We start from the raw sequence: 24,522 nt of genomic DNA on the forward strand, positions 1-24,522 counted from the left end.
TATGAATGTTTTGTTAATTCCCATGTCTTTTCATGAGAGTGTCATAAGTGGAATGGAGAAACTATGGGGAGAAGGTGTTAGAAACACAACCACCATCACATCAAACAAAGACTAACTTCAGGGAGAACTCATCGAATGATATCGGAAGCCCAACGGCAGAACCTCCGGATGTTTACACTCACGCTGAAATGAAAACACTTTCCCCAGAAGATCATCCAGTGCACTTCACAATATGAAAGCGCTATAGCACCCCAAAAAAGCCTAAAAATAAGTCTGTTTGATACCAAGTCTGAAAATCCATTAAAAATGTTGTTACAAGGATAAAAATGGTGTCTGAGGCTGTTGTAGATGAGATACTGTAACATTGATGAGGAAACCGATAGGGAGTCACAGTACAGATCCTGACAGATTTGAGATCATTGGGACGCGGACTGAGTGGACAGCTTCTAGTCACATCAAACATACTGTATAGAGATGTATGTTTACTGCTAGTAAAATCTCTCTCTATTACCAGTGCATATGGTGCATTGTAGTACAGTACAAGAGCAGATGGTCAGGAGTGCTGTTATCTGTGGCCAGTGTTGGGAAGGTTACTTTAGAAATGTAATGTGTTACAGTTACAAGTTACTCTGTTTAAAATGTAATAGTAGTGTAACTATTTTAATTATTTTTCTGAGTAACGTAACTAATTACTTTTGATTACTTTTTGATAACTTTTCCGATTTTGAATGATATATATATAGTCCCCAAATCCATGCGAAGATTTCGGCCTTGGTCTACACTGCCGAGCAGTTCTGTACAAGCGCACAAGGCAGCAAGGGCATTCAATACATGAATTAGCATCACATTTTTTGTGAGGATAATATAATGATAATCTTAACACGTTTACAGGCAGGCATGTAGGCCTACCCTGATGGCGCTGTAGACGTGATAGAGCCTATCAGAAGGTCCCGTATCAAACTATGGCTGTGGAGGGAAACAGTTCTTTTTACATACAATATTATTTGCAAAGTTTTGCTGACAATATTGAGATGTAATTCAAATTGAAAGTTTGAAAAAATTCAAAAGTACCTGTAATTGAATTACATTTTTTTCTACAGTAACTGTAATATATTACTGTTACGTTTATTTTGTAATTAAATTACGTAACTCAATTACATGTAATGCATTACTCCCCAACACTGTCTGTGGCTGTGCCATGGGGTTGTGCAAGGGTAGAAAGGAGGGAATAATCTTGATGTTAAAATGGTCTAGAGCAGTGAGTAGTTGGGGCTTAAAGACAAGCAGGACTGACCGGGGTGTTCTGTTGTTTTTGTTTTGCTGCATGCGCTGTCAAGGGCGGGTTGATTGGCTGGTGAAGAGTTTAATCTCGGGCCGTGCACCTGCAGAGATCCATCAATCAGAGGAGACCTCAGAATTTAATAACCCTGGCAACTGTCAAACTTGTCAATCACGCCCACATTAGGAGTCAGGGGTTCACACACAATAACTGACATATAATGGATGGCATCCCCTCCGTCCAGACAAAGGGTATATGTGACAGCTGATAGCTTCATTTCTCTCTCTGTCTACGTTGTACTGATGATAGAGCACAGGATAATTCAAGGTTTATGCAAAAGGATAAAACCAAGAATTTATTTTGGAATTTAATTTTACGGAATTATTATTTTCTGTAGGCTACTGACATCTTAACAACAGACAGGCAACCAACATCTTAAATAACATAGTTTATTCCATGTATCCCACATATTTCTTTCACCATATAATTTGTTGACATTGCGTAAATAAATATATTTCCATGACTTATAGCTGTTCTTTGACTACCAACAAGAAAAATATATTCAAATGGAAAAAAAGAAATCACAGGTTAAGAAGTATTTAACCTGTGCATATACGTACTATTTTACTTTTTTTTTATCACACAAAAATATACATGGCCATCACATCAAATTACCATAGATACTTTACCAGTAGATGAACTGGCAGGTTATATTTTATGTGACATTACAGTTCTTTTTAATGATTTTACGCTGACATTTAACACAAAAATGTTTCTTTTTGATTAGCTCTCTATAGCTCAACAGGAGGATGTACATTCACATTCAAGTCTAAACAGTTTGCCTGATACACTTACTGACACTGACAATCAGGCTATAGGTCCCAAACAGAACAAAATTAAGGCAGATAATCAGATGTACTAAGGTTGTATCTCACCAACTACACACTGAGGAAAGAATGACAACATTGATGTCAGAATACAGATATAACACATGGTTCCACAACATCAAACCCGCAAAATTGCACTTCTGGATAATTTTTTTCAGACTTCCCTTTCCGTCTTAATTTCAGTACTGAATAAATATATCTTGTTTCGAACTGATTTGGGTGATGCTTTATTTTGATGGTGTGCCTCATCATGGATAGTCATCCACTATAGTATATCTACCAATTATTTGGCTTACTTTCAGAATTACCACATCAACCTGCATCTTAAACCCCCAGTCAACTGACTAATGCCAGCCATGAGAATCACCAACCCTGGCCTTAACTCCTAATCAAACCTCATAGTCAACAGTGTGTTAACAGAGATCTTGTTGATTGTTATTGGTGGGCCAAACGAGAGGAGACCCTGTTTTGTGCCGTACACTGTTGAGACCAGCAATAGCATCAGGATGCAGTGAAATATCCAAACACCTGACATGGTGAATACACCAAACACCTGTACATCATGAACATAATCAGCTTGTGTATGGATCTTCATCTGTACAGAGGCTGCATGATCATATTGCAGCAATAAAGCAAAGGCCTTGATGGGAAAAGGTCTTTGTAGCAAATATAGCCACCAGCAAACACTCTATGCACCGATAAATGTCTTCATCAGGAAAAGGGATTCAATTTGGCACGTGAGAAGATCACTTAATCATTGGCTTTCCAGTGAACACACTGACTTGGTATTAAATACCAGTTATTACTCCTAAGGTACCACAGCATAGGTTGATTACTTGCTCAAAACGTAACATCATGTCTTCAACTTAAAAAATAATTCTACTTTCTATTAACTGTTACTCTTAAAGAGTAAAGCAATTCATAAAATTCAAAATACAAATTATTTACACAGTATACAATATAATTGCTATCAAAATATTATTGCTCCATCTATTAGGACAATTCTAAGCCAAATGAGACAAACATGAAAAAGGAATTGTACATACCCAGACGTGGATCTCACATGAAAGCAGATGAATTCCCCACTTTGTTCAACATTGTTTTCATTCCTTTACATTATCTTCCTGTGGCAAGATTTCTTCTCACATCTCACTTATTAGAAAAGAGCATGTGGAAATAAGCAGCTACAGCAACAAACAAACAAACAAAAAAATGGCACAACATCTACGCACAAAAAAAAATATAAAGTCAGTACAGGACAGCTAATGTGATGCTGCTTGAGTGGGGCTCGCAGCCAAAGGGACATTTTTTTTTAGTCATGTTCATTGTTAGATTCTGGGCTGAAGTCTCCATCATCCTCACTGAGAGCCTCTTTGTTCGTGAATGTTCCCGCCAATGACATGCCGAGACCAGGCTTGACGGGGGCCATCTCTGACAGGATGATATTGTCATTGCCCACCAGAGTAGTTTTATCCATGATCTCTGCACTGTGCTTTGAGAGCACAGCATCGAAGAAGTCATACTTTGGCGACAGCGTCCCACTTTCAAAGAGATACTTGGCGAGGTACGAGAAAGCCACATTACCCAAGAAGGAAGCCACCATTGACACTGTCTTGAAGGGAAATTTTTGAACGGTGATATATTCAACCTCCATGGTAAGCCTGTGCGTCTTCTGCTCCACGAAGCAGCCTGGGTAACAGATGAAAGGTGGGAGCTTAAGGTATGGCTCTCCTCCTCCAATGCGTAGCACTAGGCCAAAGACGTAGCCAGCCACAGAGCCATACGTGTTGGTGCCTTTGATAAAGAGCACACTGAGTAGCTGAGGGAAGATGATCACGTAGACCAGATCCGAGCTCAGGTACCATAAGCCGTACACTGTGCCGGTGAGCAGAGCCATTGCTGTTGCTAAAGCCCCAAACACAAAGATGGTGATCCTCATCACCCAGATGATCTCACGGTCTGAAGCCTGCAGGACGAAGCACAAGAGAATGAACCATGAGAATAATATTACAGCAATTTCCCGCATATAAGCCGCAGGACAGTGTTTTATGCAAGTTAAAAGAAACAAAACCATATTAACACCATATTAACTGCCCCCCTGTATTAACCTCATAGCTGAAGAAATTTTGCAAAATCAATGTATAAGCCGCGGCTAATAGTCAGGAAATTACGGGTAAAAAAACCCCTCATATCAATATGTGCAATGCATGCAAACATGCACCATAAGAGTGTTTTCTCCACCACACTCTTAGCACCACCAGTCTAGATTTGTTTGTTTATATCCAGAGCCTTATCTGGTTCAGCTATCATTGTGTTGATGATTGTAGAAGTAACAAGCCACATTTTCATTTAATCCACCTTTATTGAGACCAGGTACCGATTCAGTCTGAAAGTTCTCAGAAAAAATGTGGTGGTAAGTTTGGTACACTACATAGCTGCCATTTTCACAGCTAATATAATAAAGAAAACAGTGTGTTATCGTTGGCATAAGATGTCACTGTTCAGACTAATTAGATTATAAGTGATCCTTCACTAATGTCATTGGGTTTCTGAGAGGGAGGGGTAGTTGAGCAAAATGAGGAAAATGATCAGCATTGTTATATAGACTACACTGGCTACATAGTGTTTTGCTAGAGATTGACATGCTTTTATTTTGCTAGCCTACAGTAATAGCTGGTTTGATTTGCACTGAGAGATGATCTTATGGAAAGTATCCAATGCCAGTCTTTAGGTATGGTTAAAGTTATGTGATGATGTGCGGCTATTCTAATTCCAAAGGCTACATTCTATCAAGGTAGTACCCTGGATCCATGAAATAATTGCCCTTTAAAAATACAAATCTGCCTGCATCTATGGGAATTTAACACAGGGGTGTGTATACTTAAGCCCCCTGTATTTCAAGGAATAACATTTAAACAGAAAATTGGTTTCCTTAAAGGTAAGATTATTTGTCCCGCCCTTTCGTTGTATTTTTAATTAAGGCATTAAGATACATTTCCAAAGGATGATATTTCACTCCTCTTTTCAGTCAACTTCAGCATGGGTTTATAAACTTAAGAGCACAACTGTATATACATAGGACTGTCTCTACGACTGTATCTACATAGGACTTACCGATTGGCGAAAAGCAAGCTGGTAGATGTTTCGGGCAAACATGGAACTAGCTGAAAGAATGGAGGAGTCAGCTGAAGACATGACGGCGGCAGACACGGCCCCTAAGCCGAAAAAGGAGATGTAGGGAGGGCAGAGATACTGGAGCACTATGGGCAGGATCATGTCTGACTGCTCGTTATCCTTGGGGGACACAGAGCCATATGCAGTCTGGTTCCAATCTGTAAAAGGAATAGCATGAGGAAGTTTTATGGAGCTATTATGGCTTCATTAGAGACGTTGTCAGATCTAAGCAATACATGCATACATCTACAAGAAAATGTTTATTTTGTTTGATTTTGCTCTTGAGGAAATTAGACAGGTTGCTTAGTAGGAGACATGTACAATAACGCTCCATCAGACCATGATTTGAAAATTCTTTCTGCTCATCCGTGAAGTTTTTTGTCAGCATGACTGGTTTTTGCTCTCAAACAACATCGTAAACTGTCACTGATTAACTGTGTCTTCAATGCTTTCGAGATAAACAAAATTAATTAAGCCCCCTCAGATGCAATATTCACAAAATTCTCAGTTAAATGAGCGCTCTTCAATAATGGATGACAGGAGCCATCTGGTGTCGTTTTACAAGCCTGAGTCATATCGGTTTCCTTAAGATCTCAAGTCATTTAAAATCCACCCAAGCAACTGGAGGGACAGCTCCTGGGCTTACTGTTGTATATCAAAAACATGCTTTAAAATAAAATGAGCTTTTCTCAGTGGAAATCATCACGATCATCAACTCAGTACATAAACATCACAACACATGAGCTACACCACAGATGAAATGTTGTGATCATGTAGACATTAGAGATTATACAGTAGATACTTGACAAAAGACTCGGCTACAAAGTAGGGAAAGAGTTATGGTGTTATGGTGTTGTTTTCAGAGGTGGAAAACTCCAGCTTCAGTGAGTAAAAGTCTGATCATGTATTGGTTCTACCTGCGCACTTAGCACAGGTGATCTCATCAATTAGCTGCTCTACTGTAGCAGAAGAGTTGTGTTAATTAGAATCAGCTCGTTTAAATTAATGGTCTTTTTGAATGGACTTTTACTTTCTGAAACTGGATTTTTCCACCTCTGGTTGTTTTAACACTGATACTCCCACTGAGGAATATGCCTCATTGCCCCATATTGCCCCTCCATACGCCCCATTGCCCCTCCATAAAGGCTGGTTTACCTGTTGAGGCCCCTATGGCTCCAATGAGGACTGAGGGTATGGCCATTACAATACAGCCAAAGGCTGCCAGGAATGAGAGGACTTGGGCATAGGTAGCTGAGGAGGCGGAGAGAACGCGCTGAAAATACACCTGCCAAGGAATACCCCCCAACATCTAGAAACAAGAAGGCACATTGTGTCAGTCACATGGAATGATACAACAATGGAAATTATTTATTTTATAATGAGTGTATGGGTGAGAATTTACCAAAAGGCAAAAGTTGTCCATCCACATCCACCCCTCTGAGGGCTTAATGCTGCCAAGCCATGGTTCTTGGTGAACTTTCTCGACTGCAGTGACACCAATGCTTGACACAGCGGGATTGGAGAGAGCAAAAGGCACACTGATCCACTGTAAAGAGCACACATGAAAATATAATTACAGTAGGCCTTATCACAATGTTGTCTAATGATATTTTGATGAATAACAGCAATCAAAATGTAACATCATCAATATCAAACAGCAACCCTACACTACTTCTTTGTCAAAAATGTAAGGTTGAGAGTATCAACATTTTAATAAACCAACTTTATATTTTCTAACCATCCGACAGCTTTATTAACGCTTGATGATATGATTCAGTCACAAACACATGAATGTGTACTCACCAAGCCAACAAATATACAAAAGAGCTGCACAACATCTGTGTACGCCACAGAATAAAGTCCTCCGACCAAAGTGTAGAAGATTGCAATGAGTGCTGAGATCATGACAGACATGTTGATGTTGATGTCTACGATCACACTCAGTGTGGCTCCTGGGGGAAGAGAAAGCACATATTCATTGATAAATGATAAAACAGGTATCTAAACTACAACTAGTAAAATACAAATAGTAAGGGCATATTTTTCACTGTTCTATTTCATTTGCTTTAGTGCCCATCTGCCAAATAGGTCTGTGATAATTTAATAAAAGAAGATATTTTAGATTACAGTATATATCATATAATATTGATTACTCGGCCAAGGCAGAGAACTACGGCGATAAATCAATTTCATCACGAAGAGCACGCAAGGATCACTGTAACCTACCCAGAGCTGACAGAATGGCGGCTGACCAGAAGATTTCTCCCATGAGAGCAGGAATAAAGAGCAGTCCGCCCATTCTCTTCCCATAGATCTGCTGGAAGGGATCCAGCATAGTCACATATCCTCTGGAACGCATAGGCTTGGCAAAGAAGAGGCCACCTATGACAAGATTAACAGTGTAACATACTGTATATACTAATATATATCGTATAGACCAAGCATGTGCCACATCTATAAAATGAAACCTTTTCATTTCAAGTTATAGGTATAATTTGAAAACGCTCTTAATGGTCAAAATGGAAGGCTGATATATCTTAACTGTTAACAAATATTCTGTGTGTCATCATAAGTTTGCCATAACCAGATATGGTGCATTTTCCTTTCGCCCCTGTGTATCATACCTACAACCAAGCTGAGCGCATATCCAAACGGTGCCTGCGCCCAGGCCAGTCCAAATCCAGGCAGATACACATACTCAGCAGTACCATTGATATAGCCTCCTCCGACCCAGGTCGCTGGAAATATACAAGCCAGTAATGATTTGTTAAGGTGATCAACTACTTTTAACCTTTAAACCTTTATTTGTTTGTACATTTGTGTTCAAAATGGTCTGCTTCTATTTAATCATTTCTATTTTTCAAATATTCAATGTGTCCATGCAACTTTTGCTATATACAGTATTACAAAATAAACATGGAATCCTATAATAAGAAAGATGAGACATCTAAAATGCGACCAACACAAGTTTACCGAATGTTACAGTACAATAGTATTGCAACAAAATAACCATCATAAATCCACCTCTAAATGTAAATGCATGCAACTGATTTTGATTACTTATATCATGTATGATGTCAATCCATGACCTATACACATCTGAATAGCTTGCAGGATTTAACGTATAGCCTTATCTCATGACCCCCCCCCACACACACATATTATTCTTGTTACTAGAATGAAACAATATATATGTTTTTTAAAGGGAAGAACATTTTTAAACTGGCTTATTACAAACTAAATATCTTATTTTTCTCTCTCTCTCTCTCTCTCTCTCTCTCTCTCTCTCTCTCTCACACACACACACACACACACACACACACACACACACACACACACACACACACACACACACACACACACACACACAGTTTTGGGCTTCTGCATTAACAGGTTACTTTATACCTCAAATACATACAAGTTAGATATTTTTTTCGCTTTCTTCGATGTTTGTCTAATCGCACAGATTTGCGCTCTTTGTTTCCATGTCATTGTTTTTCCTCATACAAAGTTACAAGTATATCAGAGACGCACACAGCAACATCTACACTTACCAGTCATGGTGAATCCACCAACAAACAATCCAATGTCCCTTCCACCGACCATTATAGTCTCGCTTTGGTCTACACCTTCCCCGCCAGCATTTTTGTTTTTCCACGCTGCCCATATCCCTACTCCTAGGATCAGCAGATAGAAGATAACAATTGCCACCAGTCCTTCTGCGTGGATGGCCATCCTCTAGCTGGATCAGACTCTGCCCGACGACCTGATGTTCATTGAGACCTGGCGAAAGAGTGGAACAGGAGTGTGAGAAGGCAGTAGAAGCTGCACCAACTATCGACTTGTGTCAAGATAAAAATGTAGTACATGGAAGACTGAATGAAACACTTCATGTGTTTAAGTAAGACAATCTTTTTTTTCTGTTTCCTGTCCCTCCTTGACCATCCTCCAACCAACTGATGCTAAACCCTCATTTCCCCTGAAGCTTGTTTGAGAAAGATAATAAGAATAGGCTTAAACGGACTCTTCTCTGTCCTATTCAGAGAAGGCTTTTGATATTAAACGAGACGTAGGCTACCTGGTTATTTTACTTAGTTGCAATAAAAGTTCTCTGAGACCGTAGGCTAATAACGAAGTTCTATTGCTTCCCTGTCGTTGTCTATGCATACAATAGCAGGCTGTCCTGGTAACTCTGTGAAGCGCGCTTTGTATTTGATGCTACTTCGTAATTGTTTTTTTCTTCACCTTTACCTGTGACCTCTCCAACACCATAACTGCATGTATACTGCAGGCAATGATCACTTAAGATTTACAGGATATATGCAAAGTTAGTTCGGCGACCCTCCAAATGTCACTTTTCAGCACCAAGAAATATCATACCTGCGTAAAAGACTGTATTGACGAACGTTCTCAAATTATTTTGAAAACAGAAGTCTGTTTAGGTTTCCTTGGAGAGAAATCTGATGGGGAGTAATCCAGTGAAAATCCAGGGGAAGCATACGTATTTCCTAACAGTGTCTTTTAAGGGAGTTGTTTTCGTCAGAGGTCTGAGGAAGATGAACGTCAGAGAGATGGGAATGAAGGTCGCCTTATGAATAAGGCTGTCAGTCCAAACAAGGAAAATTATTGAGGGTATTCTAGGAAATATGGGCTAATTGGTCACAAATGCTATGCAAATTAACAAAATGCACAATTCTGTTGCTCTCTCATAAAGGCTACACATTATGTTGTTTTGAGTGTAATGATTGCTGATATTTCCCCTTAATTTCCCACTCCAATTGATACTTTTGAAACTAAGGGTATGTGTGCATGATTATAATCGGTTGAAACCCATCTCCATCACTGAGAATGGACTGTCTGCAATGGTTACTTTAATGATTTTATTTACTGTTTTCCGTAGTCATGGTGGGTTAAGTCTTTTGGAGACAAATCAGTTCCCAGAGAGATACCTAGGCGGGACTACTCTCCAATTGCGTCCTCTGTCCGTGGTGCTGAAGTTCTGAAACACTAAAAACTGTCAGCAGTAGCGCTTGAGTTCATACAAGGCCTAACAGTCACACAAATTGCCTTCCTTATTAAATCATGGCCCATATATATATTTTTCAATCTGTCTTTCCACACGAAGAACAAGCACGTTTAAGGTTATGAAAGGTGGATTCATAATTCTGACAAGGAAGGCCTAGGAAGCGGTTTACATTCAATTTAATGGCTATAGCTACAGCGAGGAGCTCAAAAAGAGTGCCAATTACGCAGTGTGCAAATAAACAAACCAGTTCTAATTGGCTTATCCAGGTCAAAGTAAAATTTGCACACAAACACAAATATGTCGGAAGACATTGACCTGCCACATTTAAACATTCAAACTATCTGACTAATTGATACTACAGAATCATATGGTAAGCAAGTATTGTTGGGTATTCCCCCATACTGAGACGATTATTTTGAACCATGTACTGTAACTGAAGACTTGCACACTAAGAGAATATGAGCTATAGGGCCCAACAATATTGAACTTGCTTGGACATCATTGGCACCTCTTTTGCTACTTGTTTGTGGAGGTTGGAACAACAAATGAAAAGTAATTATACCAACCAAACCCAAACCATTAAATAGGCTACAACGCCACCTCGAGCACATTTCTGGTTTTACTTCTTTTACTCAACACACTGTGTTTGCTCAGCACACGGTGGTACTGTAGCCATTGTGGAATATAACGTAACTACTGCCCCCTTGTGGTTATTTCATTGAACAGGCTGCCCCCAATTAAAATGGACAGTAACTCAACCAAGGTCGAGAATAACAACGTGTATGTTATCATAACCTTCTTTCTGGTATTTGTGTGCTTATGAATGGAAGGAGACTTCAATTACACAAAACGAGTGTGATATAAAATCATTCCCTCTTAATGAATCAATGACAAAAAAAACATTACTTGTTTTTGAAATGTGGTATTTTAAATGGTCTTAGTTAATGTTTAGAAAATATGACCAGAGCAGATGATCTAGTCTCTGAGTTATGAAATGGGCAATATTATGATGTAAACAGATTTTTATCATACAATAGAAATATTGTCTATCTTACATGTAGTATCTTAGCTACACCACGCTCAATCTTTTAAGATTGAACATTAGTATGAGGAGTCTGCGCTTAAGAGTCATTGCATGAGAAAACCAGGCAGAGGTGGGAAGATGGGGGTCGGCCAAATCGGCTCATACTTTGTATATGTGATAAGTATGTGGAACTATGAACAGCCATATACTTAAAACCCTCCAGCTGTTTTTTGTTATGGAGTTCTGGGACCCCTCTCAGAGACCCTCAAAAATCCAACAATTCATGGCTGAAAATGACTGAAATTGCCATTTCTACCCTGATTATCCTGATAAAGATATGAACATAAGCTTTACATTTCCATAGAGCCTAGGTAGCATAGTTTTAAAGACCAAAAGGTGCACCGAGGGGTTATCTACACCACTGAAAGCAGAATTTCCTCCCTCTAAATTTCGGTCATTTTTAAGAAGCATTATCTCGTATTCGCAGTGGCTTTGGTGGATGGTTTTACTGTTGCTGGAGAAAGGAACATCTACTGATTCAAAAACAAATGTCGTCTAATTGGGCCACACATAATGTGTGCCGTGCCAGGAGGGTCTTTAGCAGGATTTGTCGTGTTTTGGCCTATGATAAACCATATTCAGATCGCCATCACATGGCCATATCATGGCATTACATCACAAACAGATGTAATGCCAGATGTTTGCAATGTAATGGCATGGTATGGCCACTCGGTGGCAATCTGAATAGTCTAGTTTCAAATGTATGACAACCCAGAACATCAATGCATGCAGAGGTCTGCACTCTTTGAGTGCTTTTCTAGTTAATTAAAGCTTTCTTTAACAATTTGTCATACAGTGACACAAAAATTGACCATAAATTACCCTATAGTGAGATATTATTGCCTGGTTTATTATACTCCAAAACCCGAAAACCCCCCGCAAAGACCCTCCTGGCACGGCGCACATTATGTGTGGCCCAATTAGACGACAATTGTTTTTGAATCAGAAGATGTTCCTCTGTCCAGCAACAGTAAAACCATCCACCAAAGCCACTGCGAATGTGAGATAATGCCTCCTAAAAATGACTAATTTTAGAGGGATGAAAATTCTGCTTTCAGTGGTGCAGATAACCCCCTAGTGCACCTTTTGGTCTTTAAAACTATTCTACCTAAGCCCTATGGAAACATAAAGCTCATGTTCATATCTTTATCAGGATAATCAGGGTAGAAATGGCAATTTCAGTCATTTTCAGCCATGAATTGTTTTTGTGGTTCTCTGAGAGGGGCCCCAGAACTCCACAACAAAAAAGAGTTTGAGGGTTTTAAGTATATGGCTGTTCATAGTTCCACATACTTATCACATATACAAAGTATGAGCCGATTTGGCCGACCCCCATCTTCCTACCTCCTGTTGGTTTTGCCTGGTTTTCTCGTGCAATGACTCTTAATTTCTATTGCACAAGAGGCGTGATCAATGAGCATACTGTAATTCAAATGACTCTGTGCACTTTTGGATAGTCTTCCAACCAATCAAACCAACGACTTTTGGATAAGTTTGTGGTTGGACCCAGAAGATGTGGACAGGAAGCAGGAGAGATAGATGTGCAAGTTTCCAGCCTGAGCTGCAAGGCAAGATCAGGCAGGGTTTACCCAGTCTAGACACATTGTTGAGTATTCTGAAACCTAACAAAATTATTTCCCCTTTTGATGTCCCCCAAAATATCCAAGAGCTACCAACATACAGCAAATAGCTGAAATTTAGTCAGTTGAGGTGGAAACATTGATTTTGACAAAAGAACATCACACTCTTGACACCAAATTAACTAACAAACAATACAAGCCCATGTTTGTACTGTATGTGTCCAATGGGTTGCAACATCAAAACAAATAACGTACCGCACAATGCAATTAGATGTGGCAGTAGATAGATATTACAGTCTAGTCCAGATTTTATACACTCAAGCGTTAGTTTTGATAGTGTACTTTAGACTTTCAATAGCCTACTCTACGCATAGACATGCATGTGACATCTGTTCACCTAAACTTAGCTCATGGTCTAGACTCTAGAGATTATCAACAGGCAAAACAAGAACATCTTAAAGTTCACTTGAGTAACTGGAAATGTTATCTAATTAAAAATGTACTACAGTTCAGTTTGTGAAATGTTTGAGGTGTGAGATTTAAACGGGAAAACAAAACAAAACAAAACAAAAGCACACAATTCACACTAAAGTACTATGACCTTGTGAACTGAAAAAAAAAAACACTCTGAAAATCTTGTACCTCTCATAATATGGCCTTTGTTTGCTTTAACACAACCACTGTTCAAACGTAATCACTGAGTCTGTAACCACTGCTTGATGCAGAGGTGGGAGAGGGCGTGTGGTTGCTCTGGTAGGCAGCGGGGGGCTGGCATGTTGGGGCTGGCAGAGGCTGTCTGGCGGCACGGCTGGGCCGGTGGTGGGACTCTCCGCAGGTTGAGCACAGGATCGCTCCACCAATCACACTGAGGGGGCCCGAGACGTAGCCGATATAGACAGACCAGCCTATCTCATATTTCATGCCGTAGTTGTAGAAGGGGTTGTAGAAGTCTCGGATGGTGTCGCTCGTGGTCCAGGACACGGTGACGAGGCAGGAGAGCCCTGCACAAAGGAAGCAGACTCCTCCGGTCCTGGCCAGGCAGTTTTTGGCGGTGCCTCCCTGAGCGCAGTACGTGCACTTCATGCCCAGCGTGGACAGCGCGATGGCCAGGACAGAGCTGACGCAGGAGAGGACCATGAGGGCGCGGGCAGCCTGCACGTCCGGAGGCAGGGCCAGCATGGAGCGGTGCATTTCGCACTGGTAGACGCCCGTGCTGTGCCACACGCAGTCCATCCACAGGCCCTTCATGTACGCCGTGGCGGTGATGATGTTGGAGCCCACGTACGCCGTGCGGCGCCACTGGGGCATCAGCGTGGCGATGACTGTGCCCAGCAGGCTCAGGAGACCCAGGAAGAAGCCCAGCAGCTGCAGCCCCATGCTGGCCATGCCTTAGAAAGACAAGTCCTCTCTTCTCACAAATGATGTAGAGCTGTGAATCGCTGCTTAATTGGGTGTAAACAGGTCCTTTTGCTTTTTAATCAGATTCCCTGTGGTTTAACACACGCTTGTGAAATCAGTCACACTCTTCTACTAAGTCTCCAGAGTTTTTTTTTTTTTTTTTTTCAGTTACCAACTGCCGGCGTGACTAATGTGGGAGGCGATAAGCTTCACCTGTTTCACGCGTTCCTATGGGTGTGTACACTGGAGACCTGCAGGGGTGAGAAAAAAAATTAAACATTCACAGAGGTCTGTCTGAGTTAAAACAACAAAACATTTATAAAAAAAGCTAATCCCCTCCCCAACGCTAATTAATAAATCCTAATTCACAGGCTACAGTATATGAGTTGTGGTCATTTATGGTTTTGTGTTATATATTGCACTGATATAATCATATAATCCCCTATCATACATGCCTTTAACAATGTATCACAAATGGGACTACAGAATATGACCACATATGTTTGGTAACCTAAGACACAGTCTTTTCCTGAAACTGCCCTGTGGCTAGGTGAGTTAAACATTACGAAAACGGCTGCTCACAATTTCACTCTCCCTCTGGCGTCTTTGTAATTTCACGATGACGCGTCAAATTGGAGGTGCCGATTTCCAGAAAAATGACAGCACGCTTCCCTCCATGTTAAAGGTCTTCAGCAAAATTGGCTAGAGAAGACACATGCCTATTATAATCTGCCTGTTGAGTCTTTGCAAGCAACGTGTAGGCCACAATTGTCTGCCTCATTAACGCGTCAACGTTTAGCCAGAAAGCAGCAGGTCATATAAAGGGAGCAGCACTAGTGGCTCTGACGGCACACTTGACTGTTCTGTGACACCCAGAGCCAGGGGGCCCCCACTGTGTGAATGAAAACACTGGCCTTGATGGACAAGATGCCTGCAGGGCAAAAATCACAGTCTATACTGAAATAGAATCAGTCTAGCGCAGAATCACAGCCAACCATTGGTTAATCAGCATTATTTCTTCCCTATGAGTCATTTACACCAATATGGAATCATCTATTGTTCAAAACCTTTGATTATGCAAATATTGTGCAAATTTGTGTGATTACGATATATAGAACTAGTCATGTTGAAGGTAAAAAATAATAAAACATGCTAAATAGCACTTAGGTAAGTAATAAAAGCAAACGAATCAAATCACTCTTTCATTCACTCACCGTTAGATTATTGTTGAAAGATATGTGTATGAGACTGAAAAGACTAAACTCCAATGTATACTTTTTCATGATGAAGACATCAGACTAACTGTTGCCTTGATATAAGTCTTGTTTAGGAAGTACATGCTAAAAAACTCTGTTCTCCCCCTCCTATTCCATGGCATCAGCTTGGACATACAGTATGTGCCCTGCATGTTAATTCATTAAAGCTCTCCATTAGTGTCAATGAACCATATAATAGCTCCATCCATTAGAATATAACTCTACAATGAAAACACATCCTACCTGTGTCAGGGGTGGGCTATCCTCAGCACTCAGGGAGGTGTAGTATAGTCTCTGTGTAGTATTAGGTATAGTCTCTGGTGCTGTGCCCTTCCTGTGACGGACGGCATGCGATGGCATTTATAAAGCGCCAGTAGGACTTGATGAGCTGGTCAGTGCCAGCACCACAGCACAGTTCCTTCAGCTTCAGTTCCTGGCTGAACAGGGCTTATTGTTTTGCCCAAGAGAGGAGGTGGTGGGATGGTAAACATCATTAGCACATCACTCATGGGCACTTCCTCGGCTGTCAGTGGCAGGGTGTCAGGGGTGCTCTACATACATAGCTCCAGCCCAAGGCCTTGGTAGACAGCAGTCGTCAGCGCATTGCTAGAGGAAACAATACATGTAAAAAAAAAAGAAAGAAAAGGAAATCAATGTGAGTATATCTGTCTCCAGAATGACATTTTGTGAATCTGATCATGCTTCAAAGGAAAGATTTGATGGTGAAGTGGATAACTTCTTTGGATTAGCACAGAAAGCCTTACAATTTATTAAAGCACAGAGAGGGATTTTGATTATACAGCAGGCTATAAATAACAACAATAACAACAAAAAAAACTAAAAAATACACTTAGACTTTTTTTTACTAAAATGACTAAAAATAGAAACCATAGGCCACACCTCTGGTGTAGGCTAGTCTGTGAGGTAAATCCAAATAAAACACTCTGGTCAGCACCTGTGAACAACTTTATAGGTAGAGCATAGATTGTTTGTCAATATCTATGGGTAGTAGAGCAGCAGGGGCAGGGGACACTAGAAGCTTGAATTCTGTCAGAATTCACACATCAGAGAACTGGTTGTTTCCAGCTCTATGGTTTCCAGCCTATGGAGTTGGACAAGCCATAAAGACAGGTCCAAACAGAAAAAATCATCTAATATACAATCACGAGTACTACACGTCGTAAATCACTTCTAGAATCCCATACAGGTATATTCATAGTGTAAGCGCACGAGATGGCGTTTTTGGCGGTACATCTCAAAGACAAATCTTAGCCAAATCTTTCAAGCACGGGGATGACAGTGACACTGCTGGTGCTGCACACACATACTAGTGATCTTCAGTAGCAGCTATCTATTGTTGGGGTTAAGTTATCATAAGGTAACGTTAACTTACCTTAATATTATTATAACTGACTAGAAGATTATCTTTGACAAATTAACATAAGAAAAGGTACATTGTAAGATTGATAGATAAAAGGATAACGTTAGCCCTGACAGGATTTTTTTGGAGTATTATTTTGGACATGACATTTGATCTGTTGTCACTCTAACGTTAAAGTTAGCTTATAGCTAATGTTAGCTGAATAAGTTAACTTTAACTTAACAGAGCACCATTAACGTAACGTACTAAATTAAGCCTTCAGTCAGATAATGGTCAAAGAAAAGTACAACAGTTTGCAGCTTACTTTATTGTAAAGAGTCAACTAACATTGAATAACAACTAATGGCATTAGCTTATCAAGAAGCTGGCTGGAAAGTGTTAGCAGCTACCTACCTTAGCTTGGCTAGGTTTTCCCATAGACAGGTTTTCCAGATAGCTTGAAAGGAGCTACAGTATCTTTGGCCAGAATTAAGGCTAGAATTAAGGCTAGCTGCTAGCTAACTAACCAGACATCAATTAAATTATTTTTGTATGCTTCGGGAAAATGTTCCGGCCGAACTTACACGAACTTATAGTATAACTATAGCTACTGTTTGTAGGACACTTTCTACGACTCTAAATATCACCTAAATTGAGTATAACTTCAGTGTTTCTAATAGACTTTGGATGCACTTAATCCATGCAGCTCAAGACTAATACCAGGAGATGTTGTCTGCCAATGGGAAACAGATTGGAAATCGACGCAACCAATGCAAGTACAGGAAGAAACAACCTTACTCAAGGAGAATAATTACCAGGAGTCAGTGCCATGCTTCTCAGAGGTTCTTTGAAAGACTGCCTGCAGAAGTATTTGATTTGATTTTAGACCACCTGACTGGTGAGCACAGATGGCCATAGCTACAGTATACAACTGATTGATTTATGGGTTATCAAAATCAAACTGACATTAATCTCTTGGGTAAAGGGCACCAGCACCTTGGTCAGCAGAACCAGGGCCATAATGAACCCTGCTGACTGTAAAGTTAATAGTAGGCTATAAAGTGAACCACTAGAAAGTTGTGCACCTATGTTTAGCATCACTATTTTGTGTCCTCTTTTTAAGTGTCTGATGTTAGTGTATTCAGTATGGTATCAAAGGCCATCAGCAGCTATATAGTGAGCCATGTATCTACACTGTCCTGGAAGAACAGAATGGTTTTGTGGAAGTTTCACCAAAGCAGCTCTACAAAAGAGGAGCTGTCAGCCTTCAGTCATTACCGATCTCTTGGTAAATAATTAATCTTAAATATTATTCTGTACGAATCATACATCAAAATGAGACATACTGTAGATAGATTCTTGTTACTGGTGTCCATGTATTTAGATATAAAATAAAATAATATTCTTTGGAGACTAGATTGGAAGTAAGCAGCTAATTGAATACTGCTTTACATGACTAAAATTGGATGCCTCATGATGTCCTCTGTTTTTAAAGGTTTGCTGTTCAAGAGGTGCACCCTTTTATTACCCACAAAAGACAGATTGAAGTTCATGAGTAGCAGGTTAGCACAGGTAAGACGGACACAAGATCAGATTAATGATCGTCAAAACACTGCTGAACATCTTTCATATGCTGAACACTTTTGGTCAAATAATAAACAACCAATTATAACTGGTTGCTGGCATTGATATCTTTACCAGTAAATACCAGCAATCTTCCCCCCTACATTTACAAAACAAAAGGAAAACAATTGAATCTTTGTTAAAAGTGTTCTGCCATCAAGTATGAATCCCAGTTAAAATTACAAAATAAATTTTTCAGTTCTGACTTTTTCTCTCCCAGATTACTAACAACTGGTCAGAGAGGTTTAACTGGACCTAACTCAAAGGCGATAATGTATTGGATTGCTTCTCTTTTCAGGTCCCTTGTTTTACCCTGGACCAGTGCAGATCCACATCTGGTTGCATGGGCTTTGCTTGTTACGGAATGTTCCTACAGGTGAATTGGTGTATTACTTGTATTTATTGAGATCCTAGAGCACATCTTTCCGTACCCAAATACTAGCAACTCCACCAATGGAACCCTACTTCTGTTATTGTGGCAAGCTGCTTTACCATTTAATAACATCACACTCTTATCTGTAATATCATTGCGGCTATCCATAATGGTATTTTGACAGGTCAAAATGATGATCTTACTAGTCAGAATGTCCATTTGAAGGCAAGGCCTTTTATCGTTTAATCATTGTACAGTTTAAGAATATTGTATTGATTGTGATGATTTTGTTTTTGCCATTTTGAAAGCACTGTGCTAACTTCTTAAAGTATTGGTACTAAGTTTAAAAAATGGAATAGATAAATATGAAATAAATATTGTCTTAAACATTGCCTTAATGTTATTCTCGGAATGGCATGCTTTAAGTCCATTTGCCATTGTTCTTTTGTGGTTAAATTATTGTTTGATTATTGATTATTGTATTATTGATTGGCTAAATTAACAGACCTTAATAGCTGGATGGGATGAACTGGAGTGCCACCGTGTGTTCAACTTTTTGTGTGAAATCACAAACTTAACACGAAAGATTGAGACAGTTGTCACAGGCAAACCAGGTACTGTACTGTAGGCTCTCTTTATTTTGTAATGCTTTTGTAAGGCTTTGACTCATATATTAAGATTGGCAGAATACATAATGTCTCATGTGGTGACTTATACTTAGATGTATACGGACACATACTGCTACTGGGTCACAATGCTAATAGTTCTTAATAGATTTTGATTGAAAACTGATTAAGAAGTGATGATTAAAAAAAAAAAACTGCTCTCAAGATAATCCCAGGACGTTGACAATGTGCAGACCATCTCAGTTACAACAAGCCTATTTATTACCTTGTTTCAAATTAACTCCCTGGGAGCTGAATACATTTTTGGGTAAAACAATGTGTTTTTAGGATAGCTGTGTGATGATGTTAGATCGACATGATACCAGTCGACGTTCAAGTGCTTTGTTGTCAAAGGAAAAATATCCGCACGCTGTCTGTCTTACATGCTCCCGGTTTAATGGCAAAACATAACGTTTCGACCACTCAGGTCTTCGTCACGTATACCTGGGAGCATGTAAGACACATGTATGACACAATGCTGGCAGCACCACTGAGCAAGAAACAAACATCTCTCCTCCTAGAAGTTCAGACACTGCAATAACATAAGAAAAAGCTCTTAATTGTTGTAGCCTAATTCAAGCCTAATTCAAACATTCTTCTCTCTCGGATATTTTTTCTTTGACTACTTTTGTGCCCGTATTCAGCACCTGTCGAAATTATACAGACTAGTGCAGAGCCCGTAGATGCGGCATTTTTTGTTTGTATAGCGTATGAAATTTGGCACTGCGCACACTCATGCCATTAGGATGACACCCACCAAATTTGAGAGCAGTCGGATGAGTGGTTCGAGAGTTATGCGTGGAACAGACAGACAGAGTGACACACAGACAGACGCTCCTTGAATTAATCGATAGATAGATGTGCGACGTATGTACATTCCTATACCACAAGTGCTTTGTTGTGTCGTTGGCGGGCAGGATCCTCTCCCCGCCTGGAGAAGCAGATCCGCAACTTCTGCAGAAAGGTGCTGCTGGACCCGCGGCAGAGCCGCCAGGACTCCCTCTTCTGGCTCACCTGCATCCTCAAGCCCTGGCCCATGGTGAACCAGGCCCGCCTGCTCTTCATCCTCTACGGGCCTCTGCAGTCCAATGGTACCGTACCGGGCCCTCTGACACCTCTTTTCTTTTTTTTTTTTTTTTTAATTATATTTTTTTGGCTTTTTGCCTTTATTAGAACAGGACAGTGAAGTGGTAGACAGGAAACAAGTGGGAGAGAGAGATGGGGTGGGATCGGGATATCAGACCGCAGGCCGGATTCGAACCTGGGTCCCCGCGGGCACTCGGACCCATAAATGGTACGGGGGCTGTAGCCTGCTGCACCACAGCGCCCCCTGACACCTCATTTGTACTCAGATCTCTTCACATACCTTCACTGTACTGTATACCTATATAGAGTTCAGGCGTGGTGCCTAAATTCAGGCTTGAGCTCAGGCCATGTACGATGTCAAGAAAGGCTATTCTCTATATTGTCTTTGAATGTATTTGATAATTTCAGGCACAGATAATTTCCTGTCTATCAGCCCTGTGTATACCTTTACAGTACCTGCAGTGCAATTTAAGGAAGGCTGATTACAGTGTTTTTTGTTACAGGTGAACTTGGGTGGCAGGATGTGTGTGTTGGAGTTGTAGCTCAGTGTAGCCTGTGGGACCTGGCCAAAGCAATCATCTTACTGTACAGCGACACAGATGCCAAGGATTGGACAGCAGACACTGTGCTCGGCATTGTGGATGAAATGGCAGGTGAGCTGATTGGGGAAGGAGGGTATGACAAGTCATGCACGGTGCGTTATCTTTCCAGTCAGTGCTGCATTCAAACGTTTTTTTAAGTGTCAAACGTCGAGTGTGCTTTTATGGAATTGTGTCTGTGTTGTTTTTCAATTTCTCCTTTTTTGTCTGCCAAGTCTTACCTTTTTAAGTGTCAAACGTTGAGTGTGTTTTTTTCTGGAATTGCGTCTGTGCTGTTTTTTTTTTTTTTCAATTTCTCCCTCTTTGTCTGCTAGTGTTACCCCAGCCCTGGTACCTGGAGAACATGGCGCGCCTGCTCATCCTGTGTGGAAACAACATCTGTTACAGCGTTCTTGCCAGCAAAGCCATTAACGGAAGACTCTTTGACATATCTCAGCTCCTTGTTTTCATTATCCTGGTGAGTCTGGCATTGGAAGTCAAAATCATTTGTCAGTAAAGCCTGGTGGAGATGCAGAGAGCACATTTGCATAAATGCACACAACCCTGTGTTGTGATGATGAGAAAAGACCCACCATTCTCATTGTACAGTACTCCTCCTGCTCCCGCCGGTATTCTATCCCCTCACTACCTGACCTCTGCAGATACACTTGCTCAGTGAGTCAGGTTTGATAATGGGGGTGGGCCTATTCAATAAGGTGTAGACCTGCTCTCGCTGGCTGTCAACTGTAAGTGTAAGTGCTTAATAAAAGTGAGAAGTTGAGAACTTAACAATAAGTTATTGGTCACCCGCATGCATCATAAGGCCTTCCTTTTAAAGAGACCCTATGCAACTTTCTGCAGGAGACGATCGCTCCTTGTTTACATCTGGAAGTCTGAGACGAAGAACCACGCTTGCAATTTATGTATTTCAATATAGCCTATACATGTATAAATATACACGCTAAAGCTGTCGGGGAAGCTCTGCAGAGAAAATGCAAGCATAAAACGAGCGAAAATGAAAAACGAAACCGAAGCCAGAGATGAAATCGCCAATCCTGCATAGTTCCTCTTTAACTTGTTGAACTACAGTAGCCTGATATTTTAACACTGTTTTGGACTGTTGAAATAGCCTTATATTCTTACACTGTTTTGGACAGAATTGAATGACCACCTGTTTGTATTGTGATCCACAGGTGTCGGAGAAGGACGGCTATTGTATGAGTTGGTCGGTGAAGATGATGCAACAGCTCTGCAATGTGTTCCCCGGGGCGCCAGAGAAGTGGTCCTTCCTTCAGAGTATGGAAAACATGCTGTCAGAGGTCTCCATGGAGATGTACGAGCTCATTATGTCAGGTCAGTGTTAGGCCGATGAGTTCATCTTTTTCGGTCTAGCCATGTGCCATTTCTGCATGATTAGGTTCTCTTCAGTAAAAGGCAGGGGCAGCCTAGATATTTGCCCAGCCTATATACATACCCAGCCCGGTGATTTCCAATAGAATGAGGCATTTACCCATGTAAAGGACAAGTTGGAATGCTTTTTACCAGCAAACGCTGAAGTCTTCATGCTGTATGTGTCTCTGGTCTATGCAGGGAATCGCAATGAGAACCAGGAGACATTCCAGAACCTCTGCAGCCTTCTCAATGCCTGTGCCCACTTCCACACGGAGATCATGTACATGTTCCTTAAGCAGGGCTGAGACCCCCTCTGCCCCATCTATCTGTTATGCCCGAGGCAAGTACAGTAGAGCAGGATGAGAAGTGTTGTCATGGCACATTTCTGTTCTGTAGGATACTCCTCGGTATGTGCCACCAGACAAAGTGGAACCATAAAATTCACTGTAGCTCTGAGCTTAGGTGAAAATGAAAGCAAAATGATTTTGCACATAGTGTACCCATCAAGACTTATATATATGCTGTGTTTGAAACATTTGTAAGTAAATATTCGGAACATATTTATTATGTTCTGTAATATGTATATTTATTACATGAAATGCGTCTAGTTGTACAGATTTGTTATTTATTTGTTAACTTATTTCTTTCCATTATGCTCATATTTTTCTTTATTTATTGCATACATTGTACTGCTATTTTTAAGCTGTATGTCTAACTCATGTTGTTTGCAAATGCATTTTTGTCTTTGTAATGTGATGTTTAAAGCAAATATTAAACTTTATATATTGATACAGGCGAATTTATTCATCAGTGGAAGCCAATGACAAAAATAATTTTAAGTTCACAACATGTTACAACATTTCTGGACTGACAGCACTGCTCTGTGAGCGAAATGTTTGCATAGTGTCCAGTGATAGTTTTGTGTCAAGAAGGAAAGATGCAAAAAGAAACCAAAAAACGAAAGCCAGTATACAGTAGAAACAATCTGCAACAACACTGGCAGAATTTCATATTCAACCTCTTACCCACTAGTGTGTAGTGTCTCATACGGTTTTGTATCTTCAGAATACCTGACATATATTGTTTTTTATTATTATTATTATTATTATTATTATTATATCACATTCATAAAAGGCATGTGCAGCATTATGGTTTGACCAATCTAATTAACTCAAGCTTTCAAATATTTTAGAAATAAATACTTTAATGAACAAATCAACTAACAAATGTATGAATGAGGAGTAAAAAATAAAAGTAAACGAACAGTACCGTACTGCCTGCAGGTCAGAAATGACTTTTTACAACTTATTTCCACCAGAGGGCGATGTTCGACCTAAGATTTTCATTCTGTTGACATATTAAAAGGGCCCTGGATGGAACCTACCAAAAGCACATGAACATCTACAAATGTACTTTACAGCAGATAATTCACATGGGGATTTAATCACCCAAGTATTACTCACCTTTTTGAAGGGTCACATCCACTGGTTATACCATACTGGTAACATTTTATTTGAAAGGGGTCTACATACAGTAAGTCATAAGTATGTGATATGTAACTGTCATAAGAATGACATGACATATGTCATGCACATTAATGACACATTATTGATGTTTATGACTTGTCAAAATGTGTCATTCGGTTTTTGAATGTCAAAAACCTGCCAACATCAAAAACACCTGAAAAAACCGAATGACACATTACAGTCATAAACATCAATAATGAGTCATTAATGTGCATGACATGTGTCATGTCATTCT

The 24,522-nt window shown here is 40.2% G+C and overlaps 3 protein-coding genes across 3 annotated transcripts; 1 reads left to right on the forward strand and 2 right to left on the reverse strand.

The window, feature by feature from the left end:
* Positions 1–3,478: 3,478 nt before the first annotated feature.
* Positions 3,479–9,075, reverse strand: LOC134078899 (high affinity choline transporter 1-like). The gene is made up of 8 exons (XM_062535066.1): positions 8,895–9,075; positions 7,965–8,078; positions 7,567–7,722; positions 7,144–7,292; positions 6,743–6,886; positions 6,496–6,649; positions 5,281–5,498; positions 3,479–4,132 (listed from the first exon to the last, which is right to left on the reverse strand). Exons 1-8 carry the CDS (start codon positions 9,073–9,075, stop codon positions 3,479–3,481), a joined length of 1,770 nt encoding a protein of 589 aa, XP_062391050.1.
* A 4,059-nt stretch (positions 9,076–13,134) lies between these two features.
* On the reverse strand, positions 13,135–14,416 carry LOC134077824 (claudin-14-like). Its single transcript, XM_062533465.1, has one exon. It carries the CDS (start codon positions 14,414–14,416, stop codon positions 13,715–13,717), a length of 702 nt encoding a protein of 233 aa, XP_062389449.1. The 3' UTR covers positions 13,135–13,714.
* A 3,462-nt stretch (positions 14,417–17,878) lies between these two features.
* Positions 17,879–23,369, forward strand: LOC134078900 (F-box only protein 47-like; the record flags this gene model as incomplete). Its single annotated transcript, XM_062535067.1, has 10 exons — positions 17,879–17,942; positions 18,168–18,332; positions 18,540–18,616; positions 18,966–19,043; positions 19,546–19,654; positions 20,623–20,796; positions 21,295–21,444; positions 21,705–21,847; positions 22,563–22,722; positions 22,960–23,369. Coding segments are annotated over 10 exons (1,227 nt in total), but the record flags the coding sequence as incomplete, so codon positions are not given.
* Between the last annotated feature and the right edge of the window lie 1,153 nt (positions 23,370–24,522).

Source organism: Sardina pilchardus, chromosome 4, assembly GCF_963854185.1.
Source record: "Sardina pilchardus chromosome 4, fSarPil1.1, whole genome shotgun sequence".
Taxonomy (NCBI): Eukaryota; Metazoa; Chordata; class Actinopteri; order Clupeiformes; family Clupeidae; genus Sardina; species Sardina pilchardus.